This window comes from Pseudorasbora parva, chromosome 5, assembly GCF_024679245.1.
Source record: "Pseudorasbora parva isolate DD20220531a chromosome 5, ASM2467924v1, whole genome shotgun sequence".
Taxonomy (NCBI): Eukaryota; Metazoa; Chordata; class Actinopteri; order Cypriniformes; family Gobionidae; genus Pseudorasbora; species Pseudorasbora parva.
This window is the reverse complement of record NC_090176.1, coordinates 32,471,823-32,482,025: the sequence shown is the minus strand read 5'-3', so window position 1 is coordinate 32,482,025 and position 10,203 is coordinate 32,471,823. Positions and strand designations below refer to the sequence as shown.

Below are 10,203 nucleotides of genomic sequence, written 5' to 3'. Positions count from 1 at the left end.
CAAAGCTGTATTGAACAGGATATCAGACTTAATGGCTTAACGGCAGACGGGATCAGCTTCTACAGGCCTGTGCCTTGGGAACAGTTAGTTGAGCCAGTGGCTAAGAAACCGATTGTTTATCACACTGGCACAGGCACATAAATCAGTCTAACATAGAGGAAACAGAGGCACAGGAGATTTGGCAAACAGTTGAGTACTGAAGGTTGATCAAGCGTCAAATCTAACCCATATCCAGCAGTCTTCACACTGCTTTAACAACCTTCAGTCACATATGCAAAATTAAAGCTCCATGTCGTTCACGTTTGGGGTCGGTAACATTCTATAATGTTTTTGAAAGAAGTCTTATTCTCAAGGATTCATTTATTTAGGTAAAAAAATACAATAAAAACAACAATATTATTACAATTTAAAATAACTTTTCTATTTTAATACATATTAAATGTAATGTATTCATATGATGGCAAAACTGAATTTTCAGCAGCCATTACTCCAGACTTCAGTGTCACATGAGCCTTCAAAAAATAATTATAATATGCTTATTTAGTGCTCTAGAATCATTTCTATTATTATTATCGTCATCAATTTTGAAGACAGCTACAGATTGCTTCATTCAATTCATTCAACTATTCTGCCAACTTTAATAACGTCTTCTTTACAAAACCCCTCTCTAAATATCAGCGAATCCAAAGGTGCAAATTGAATCAAAGCAAAACGTTTCTGATCAACAATGCCCTCTCTTTTTTTAAATACTGTTTACAGAGCCGTCACAGGGACACCCAATTTATCAGCACATATTTCAGTGATATCCAAGTAGAAGGGATTTTTCTTATTCTTAGTATTATAAAAAAAAAATGGCTTAGAGCACTTGTAAAGGACAACTCACACTGCACCGACAGACGCAGATCAACGCCGACATTCAACAGATTACAGCGCATCACTTCTCATTCTAAATCCAATTCAGCATGTTCAATCAGCTCTGACAGACTCCGACAAGGGTACACACTGATCCAACCAAACCCATTGAAGTGTCTGTTGCAGTTAGTCTGTGCCGTGTGAATTGGTCTTAAGTGTGCAGCAAAATCCAATACATGTGCCTTTAACATTTCAACTTTAAATAGCATGTTAACCAGCAAAGTTCAATAAGTAAATACTAAAAGTGCTTGCAATTGTCTGCTAGTGCAATGGGCCCATCAATCATATCAGTACGTTTTGTGCTTAACAGTTAAAGTGATAGTTCACCCAAAAGTTAAAATTACCCCATGATTTACTCACTCTCAAGCCACCCTAGGTGTTTATGACATTCTTCTTTCAGACAAATATAATCAGAGTTATATTAAAAAAATATCCTGGCTCTTTCAAGCATTATGATGGCAGTGAATGGCCGCCCAAAATTTGTAGCACAAAAAAAGTGCATCCATCCATAATATAAAAGTAATCCACACGGCTCTGGGCCTTCTGAGGTGCGCTTGTGTAAGAAAAATATCCATATTTAACAAGTTATAAGTCAAATATCTAGCTTCCGGCGGCTTGCCTGACAAATGACAAATGACAGTTTGTCTATGACAGATTATGACAAAGAAGAATGTCTCATACACCTAGGATGGCTTGAGGGCGAGTCAATTATGGGATAACATTTTTATTTATTGGTGAACTATACCTCTATGACACTAAAAGTTTCCTTTAAGAAGTTTGACTTTAGCTACATATTTTAAGGCATATTTAGTTCTTCTTGAAGGTTAAACAACAATATCCCTTCATATTTGTGGCAACTACTGAAAATAACATATTCAGACAGCTCTACAAAACAAACATTCACAATTATATGAGTGTTTGGAAGCTGCACACAATTTTGATGCATGTGCGTAAATGATTTCTGTGCATGGTTTCGGTTTTGATGCATCTTTCTGCATAGCTCCACCCACAGTGCAATCTCATTGGACTAATATTTTGCTTGATATAGTGTATTAATCAAACATGTTATAACTGGCTGTGATTTTTGTGGTTTCAGGCAGAGCTTCCATTAGAATGTGTTGAACAGATTGTTCCTCCTTGGTCTGGCAGTAGTGATTCCTTCACTCACCTAATATGCTACCCTGAGACAGGAAGAGATAGTATGGCTTAATGCCAGTTCTTTTGAAAATGTCGGTGGTCCTCTGATTAGTGCAGATCTTTAGTCAGTCCTTTCTGGCATTTAATCATGCCAAACACTAATAATTTCAACAGAAGAGACACAATATCACAGTATCACACAGTGAGGCTTGTGAGAACTCATGGCTCTTTCTCCACGCCACTTCGTCTTTTTCTTGTTTTTCAGACTACTCTCTGGAACTTGCTGTCTAAAAAGGCAAAGCATAAATGAAAGAGAAATTTTAGTATACATAAAAAAACCTCTGATTCAAACATTTAACTGCACCTATATGCCCAAAAATGCTGTTAGGGTAGGTAGAAATAAATAACTGTCAATAATTACTTACCCTAATGTCTCCGTTCATCTTCGGAACACAAATGAAGATATTTTTGTTGAAATCCGATGGCTCACAGGCCTTCATAGACACCAATGCCATTTCCTCTCTCAAGACCCATAAAAGACACTAAAGACTTCAAAGGACTACAAAGCCCTCTCACCTCTCACTAGTGATTCTACAATAATTTTATGAATCGTCAAGAATAGTTTTTGTGTGCAAAAAACAACGACAGAGTGATGGGCTGATTTCAAAACAAAGATTAAAACGGATTCGGATCGCCATTGTCATGTGATTTCAGCAGTTTGACACGCAATCTGAATCATGAATCGATACGCTGATTCATAAAATTATTGTAGAATCACTGTAGTGAGATGGACTTTGTAACAACGTCTTTAGTGCCTTTTATGGGTCTAGAGAGGAAATGACATTGGTGTCAAAGTAGGCCTGTCTGAGCCATCGGATTTCAACAAAAACATCTTCATTTGTGTTCCAAAGATGAACAGAGATCTTACGGGTGTCGAATGACATTAGAGTAAGTAATTAATGACAGAATTTTTATTTTTGGGTGAACTAACCCTTTAACTGTATATCATCATAGTTCATCATTATGAAATGACCAACCCCTGAAAAATGTGAGATCAGGAGTTTTATTCACCTGATAACTCTGACTAGTTCATGAAAAGCTCTGTCCACATTCATTGGGGGATCCTTGGCACTTGTTTCAATGTAAGTAATCTAAAGAAATAGTTAAGAAATGCAAATTACTGCAGTGAAGTCACGCGCATTTCCTCCACTTTTAAAAGAATAGGAGTTCCATAAACATTTTCAAATTTGAACATTAATAATAATAATAATATAAAGATTTTAGTGTTCAAAACTTTTGATAAATTAAATGGCAATTACAAAAAAAAAACAGTACTGTTCAAAGATTTGGAGTCAGTAAGATTTGACTTTTTCCAAATAAATTAAATACTTTATTTCAGCAAAAATATTTTAAAGTGATCAATTGACAATAAAATAACCTTTTTCAACATTGATAATAATAAGTAACGTTTCTTGGGCAACAAATCATCATATTAGAGTGATTTCTGAAGGATCATGTGACACTGAAGAGTAATTATGCTGAAAATTTTAGCTTTGCCATCACAGGAATATAATAAATTACATGTAAAAAAAAAAAAAAAAAAAAAAAAAAAATTATATTAAAGACATTAACAAATCTTACTGACACCAAAGTTTTGAAGGGTACACTGTAAAAAAAAAGTGTTGGTTTTTGTTGGTTTAACTTAAAAAAGTAAGTAACCTGGTGGCCTTAAAATTTTGAGTTTATTGAAATTAAAAATTTGAGTTGATACAATGAAGGAAATTTGTTTAATAAAAAGAAACTCAAAATATGTTTGTATCTGAACCAAATTTGATAAACGATGAAAATAGCACTATTTGGCATGTTTCTCTGCGTCATCAGAAATACAACACACACAATTACCCAATATGGTTGCAAAATCTTTTAATAATATTTTAATAAAGGTTGTCGAATCTCAAAAAATGCTCATTGCATTAACTCAAAATTTTAATTTCAATGAACTCAATTTTAAGGCAACCAGGTAAGGCAACCAGGTATATATATACTGTTATAGTATATATATATATATATATATAGCGTGTTTATGCATGGGGCTGCATGCTCCAAAAAATGACATAATAAGCACCATAAAAGTAGTAGCAGTCATACAGAGTGAAATTTGGGTGTTATTCTCCGAAATTCTCCCCATCTTCTACAGAAGTCATACAGGCTTTGGAATGGTATGAGGGTGAGTATATTGTGGCAGAATTTTAGTTTTTGCGTGAACTAACCCTTCAACCACTGTCAGTCAACACAAACAGACAGTGTAAATAGTGGGCTCACTGAAAGTCGTCAGTGCTCTGATATCTGACAGACTCACGTTGTGTTTGGCGGCCATCTCACAGCCCTGTTCATTTGTCACTTTCCTCAAATGCACCAGGTCCACTTTGTTAGCCACCAAAACCATGGGGAAAGACTCTCTGGTGCAGACACGAAAGACACTTTACATATTTTGTGAGGAGAAACATATTCAAATGTGTGTTATGGTCTTGAGTTTTGTATGAAGTAAACAGAATCTCTGACCGGTCTTTCACTCGTAGGATGAGCTGGTGAAACCGGTCGATGTGTTCAAAGCTGGCCTTGTCCGTCACAGAGAACACAATAAGGAATCCGTCACCAGTCCTCATGTACTGCTCTCGCATAGCGCTAAATTCCTCTTGACCTGCTGTGTCTAAAACTGCAAGCAAAAAATATGTAATGTGTAAAATATTATCTGGAAAATGCTAACACAGACTGACAGCTGTGATTGGAAATCTTAATTATTCCACCATTAATAAATAAAAATGTTAAATTCTGTATATTTTATATTATTATTTTTAATTTTTATATAAAATAAAATATTTTAATTATTTTTAATTATTATTATTTCTAATTTAATTTGGATCAACAATTAGCCACAACTGATCAACAATTAAAACTGCAAGCAACTAAAGCTAGTTTTAGCTGGATTTTTCCATTGGACATTACTTTTTTTTGTGTCGTAATTTTAAAGCGACAAAATGTAATTTTTCGCTGCATGAGGTCGCTTATTCAAAACAGAGAAGTAGCTTGATGACGCCTTGATTTCATGGAGCTTTTATTATGCCACAGGCGACTGCTTGCGCTTCTTCTGCTCATGTGTATGTGGGGTAACGCAGCACTGTTTTATCATATTAGATACATTTGTGTGTGTTGAAAGTTATGCTATAATGCTACTCTGTGTGTTCCTCCCGCGGTTACTATGAGGCACTTGTTGCACTCTGCAGTAGCTAGATCGATATTAGGCATGATAAAACATGGTACTCACGGAAAACCAAGGAGACGAGATTTAAACAATAAGCATCTGTTGAGCTATAACAATTTGTTTTCTTTTGATGAATGTATCCAAACAGTTGCTCATCTGTCTTATACACATAATATATTTAAGCATCCCTACAAAATAAGAAATCAAGAGTAAGATGTCATTGATATGCTGTGCACGATCAGTGTCCTGATTAAAATTGCTTGTATCTCTGGATCTTTGAAACATTTGGGGTAATGCAAGTCAACAAAATATATAACACTGTTCTAGTGGTTTTGGATATTTTAATCCAAAAATTTTACATATTGTGCTTTATACGTTGTAAAAGTAGTATTGTGTTGTTTAAAGGTGCCCTAGAATGATTTGAAACAATATGTTAAATTGTTCTCTAATATCTAAATAGAGGGTATGTGGCTTATTTAAGGGGAAAAAATGTCCATGATGTAAAAAATGTAAATGTTTTACAGGTCCATTTACAACCCTATAAATTGTCCCTAGGATGTAATGCTCTGTTTTTGCCTTATTTGGAAGAGTTATGAATATGAATGTTAAGCTCTGCTCTGATTGGCCTATTTCAGCAGCTCACAGCTTACAGCAGTTCAGTGAAGCGGCTCGTGAGTCCTGACCTGGTCCTGACCTGGTCCTGACGCTCTGACAGACCGACTAAATGAAACCAAGCAAAACATCTCAAATGGAGATTGATAAAATGCAGCTTGCTTACTTTTTAAGTTTATATTTTACATATTGTTTTTAAACAATTTAACATATTGTTTTCAGATCATCCACGCGCGAGAAAGAGATCGCGTTCGTGCGGTTGCAGGATTTCAGTAATTAAATCCCCCAGAGCTTTTCTGTGAAAAGAAACCCCGTATACACTCCGGCTTTTTACCTAAACATGTCCAATCTGGCAACCATATGCACGCGAGCTCTCTAGAATGAAAAATTTAATTAACCTTTGCCATAGTGAAATAATACACCATGGCAAGGTTAATTACATTTTTCATTCTAGGGCACCTTTAAAAATTAATATAAACGTGTTTTATTTGCATTATTCAAGGTCTGAAAACGTTTCGTTATTTTGACCCGTTGTTATTTTCTGCAAATAAATGCTCAATGCCAATGTTACATTTTGAAGAAATTAGTAGTTGTCAGTAGTATGTAGAATAACAAATGAATCAAAGAATATGTAGAATAAATCAAAGATATTAATTTTACTCAAACAGATACATATGAATAATAAATCCAGAGAAAAGTGCTAATTTTTCAGTGGTCTCTTCATTTTTTCCAGAACTGTATTCTCTGTATTCCAGAGCTAAAAAATCTACCCAGCATCAGAGTATTTTTATAAAGCAGAATGAGACATAAATAAAAACAAATTAATGATATCATTAATTTAAAAACAAAATTATATTTTGACATCATTGGATATTATTTATTTCAAATGAAACTAGTTTTAACTGGATTTTCCATTAAAAGCTTGATACACTGTAGGCCTAATGATAAGGCTGTGAATATGCACTATGAGACCACTATGAGAGCACTGAAAGCATGAATATTACGGAAAAATACTATAGATAATGAGGTATTGGCACATACCATCCAAAATAGCCCACTGGCCATCGATCTCTGTGTGTTTCAAGTAGGAGTCTTCAATAGTAGGATCATAATCTGGCACAAAAATCTTTTGGAAAAACTGGATTGTAAGAGCACTCTTTCCTACGCCTCCGTCTCCAACAACCACCAATTTGTACGTCGGGAGGTTGTCGCTAGGGACCGCGCTGGTTGCCATGTTAACAGCTACACCTGAGGAGAGAGGAGAGGAGATTGACATCCTTGATCATGATTTAGGCCTAAGCATAAGGCAGATGGCAGTTATGAGCACTTCTTGTGTTTTATGTGAAAAAAAAGAAGCTCAAAGTACAGATGAAAAGTTCAAATGAGGTTTTGTGTGGTTTGGGAATAGTTCTGCAGAGCTAATTTAGGATAGAGGGGTGCTTTACAAAGGATATGGTCTAGACGCAGACATTGTGCTTCTTCATAATTGCTGTTATTTTCTGCACAACACAAGCCTGGAATCTTCCAAGCCCTCTTTTATTTTTGTTTATGATAAAAGAAAAAAATTGAATTATACTTCATTAAAGCTCCACTAAAGATCAGTTCTCTCCCTGAAAATGTGACTTTAAATACAAAAAGTATCCATAATCCTAGCATAGAGACAAAATATTCAAAATGTACCATAAAGTACAAATGGACCACATATACATTTCTGCACATTCATACTACTTCACATAAAAGAAAAACAAATATATAAGTTATAAATAAATAAATAACTAAATAAATAACCCACAAAGACTACCTTATATTTTAAACAAGTACTAGTTTAAGGACTTTATAGGACTAAAGGCTGTGTAGAACTATAAGCAAACTCCCCAATGTTATTATGTAATGAGCTACAGTAAAATTGCAATTTGTACCTATAGGTTGTGTGATAAAATGTTTTAATAAAATAAGTAAAAACACATTTTCTTACCTAAAAAGACAACTATAGCAGAGAGAAGACTGAGGAACTCAGCTAGGCTAATGAGGAAGCGTTTGCCTGGACTGTGAGCAGGGCAATGTGGGCTATTCAGGAGGAAAAGTCTGTCAGTGGGTGACGGCCACCCCTTCCTGCGGCCCACAATGTGAGGAAGGAGTAAACTTCCTTCCTAATTCCAGCAGGCCTGGATATTTGAGTGATCTTTTTTTCATAAGGAAGCTATGAGACACCTCTCGTTCAGACACACCCATGAGGGAGACCCCAAACTGACCTCTTAAGATGACAAGCTAACACTTCATGCACACGCAAAAAAAAGAAGGAAAATAAAAAAATAAAAATAAACGCAGTTTACTCCCTCATGCCATTCTGACTTACTTTCTTGAGTGGAAAGTCTTTTTCAGTGTTTTAAATTATCACTAAAGTCAATTCAAAGTGGTTGATGAAGTGCAATGAAGTTATCACTGTGAGTTTTAACTTCCCTGAATAAAACATTTGAGAAATAATCACAGGGTTATAACAAATGTAAATGAATAACTAAATAAATTGGTGTAAACAGGTGATAATATGTATGACATACGGATAGCTTAACAAACATAAACTGCTATATTCATATTTGCTTCAATTTTTTTTTTTTTACGTTTAAGACCAATTCACATTTTGATAAATATATAAAAGTCAAAATTATGATATGCCTATAAAAAGAGCACAATGACACAACCTGATGAAATTAAATTTTGACAATTTTTTAAAAATATTTTATATTTTCATCATTATGACTTTAATTCTATTTCAAATCTCATAATTAGGACAATTAGATTTGTAATGGTAGTATAGCAGGACTTTTTATTGCATAATTATGACTCTGTATGTTTGGCATTTGTAATATAACTTGTAAAATAACTTTTTTGATGGCTTTTTAAATTGTAATTATGATTCACTAAAGCAAGATTTTTTTTTATGTGATGGAAATTAGAAAACGTCTATCATATTTATTGATAATGTTATATGCTATAATTTTCTTTTACACCTACACAGAAGAACACTGAACTTTAAAGTATTATTATAGTTTTATTTAAAAAAGATTGGAGGCAGACCATTTCATTATATTTATAGGAACTTCCCTAATTATTTCAATGGTATTATATAATTATATCACTTCCACCCAGAAGAAAAGTTATATTTAGTTTGAGCTTTAATTGTCTATTACTCTATTACGTTTCATGCGCCCTTCCATCAGAGATGACGTCAGTTTTAACGCGGCGTAATGACGTGTCCGTTAGATCAGTCTCTCAATTCAGATTTCAGAGTTTATTTCAGAGTCTCGTTTACTAAACATCTATGAGGATCATAAACAACGCCAAAGGGTATAAACGGGCAAACATTATGTCTGAAATTACACATATGAGTGTGATACTGACCAGTGACAAATGACAGATCATCAAAAACCATCATCAAACTCTGGCAGGAAACTTACCAGTCCTGGGTTGGTTGATTCACCAAGTGAGCAAATAATCCGACTCCCCCTCGACATCCCTGTATATTTAAGTTCAGAATAATCAATAGGGTCTTATTGAAGACAGGGCCTGCTGTTCATATTAAATGAAATATTAAAACATTTACCCCGCCCTTATGAAATTACAGTGTAACAAACTTCACATCGCAACTGCTGATGCTATAAATAGCATGGTTTCGATGGGGTGGATGCGCTTCTATTGCGAACTCTTACCGAGCATTCGTTGTTTTTTGACAAGCAGCATTACACATATAATACAAACAACCGTAAAATAAATACAAGTTCTTGCCCCCAAAACACCGTCTTCTTCAAAACATGCACATCGTCGAATAAACGGAAGACTCTTACCCACAAGCGCAAATGGACTGTTCCTCTGTGTGAAGCCTCATCATCACTTTTAAAGCGGCAGCCAAGTTTAATATTACTGTACGATTTATATGATAGATGATAAACATTTCAGTGGGCGTTACTTTATGTTTTCTCTATTTATCTTAAAAAGACAATGCTTAGATGCAATTGTAAATTATAAAATTGTTATTTATTTATTTTTATTAAAAAGGGAAAGTATGGGTTTGTCATTTTTCACAATTTGAAAAATTAGGTTGAACAACAGGAAAAAAGTTGAGCTCACATCCGTGTGAAATGAATATTTAAGTGTCTGGTGTGAACGTGTGCTCAAGTTAGATCCACACTGCATAAGAAAAGAATAGCCCTATAAACTCTTAACTCCTCCATTGGGAGTTTGCCTTATTATTATCATGACACGCAACGCCAAATGCCCCTCAT

The 10,203-nt window shown here is 34.6% G+C and overlaps 1 protein-coding gene across 5 annotated transcripts; it reads right to left on the bottom strand.

Annotated features, from left to right (window-relative positions):
* Window positions 1-1,540: 1,540 nt before the first annotated feature.
* On the bottom strand, window positions 1,541-9,846 carry mrasa (muscle RAS oncogene homolog a). 5 transcript variants are annotated; one of them, XM_067443898.1, is made up of 7 exons: window positions 9,766-9,846; window positions 9,379-9,437; window positions 6,965-7,171; window positions 4,612-4,765; window positions 4,409-4,508; window positions 3,121-3,200; window positions 1,541-2,336 (listed from the first exon to the last, which is right to left on the bottom strand). In XM_067443898.1, the coding sequence occupies exons 3-7, from the start codon at window positions 7,155-7,157 to the stop codon at window positions 2,237-2,239; spliced, it is 627 nt and encodes a 208-aa protein (XP_067299999.1). In that variant the 5' UTR covers window positions 7,158-7,171; window positions 9,379-9,437; window positions 9,766-9,846; the 3' UTR covers window positions 1,541-2,236. The 5 variants fall into 5 exon arrangements, with proteins under 5 accessions (XP_067299999.1, XP_067300001.1, XP_067300000.1 ...); XM_067443900.1 differs by lacking the exon at window positions 9,766-9,846 and adding an exon at window positions 9,631-9,745; XM_067443899.1 differs by lacking the exon at window positions 9,766-9,846 and adding an exon at window positions 9,525-9,647.
* Between the last annotated feature and the right edge of the window lie 357 nt (window positions 9,847-10,203).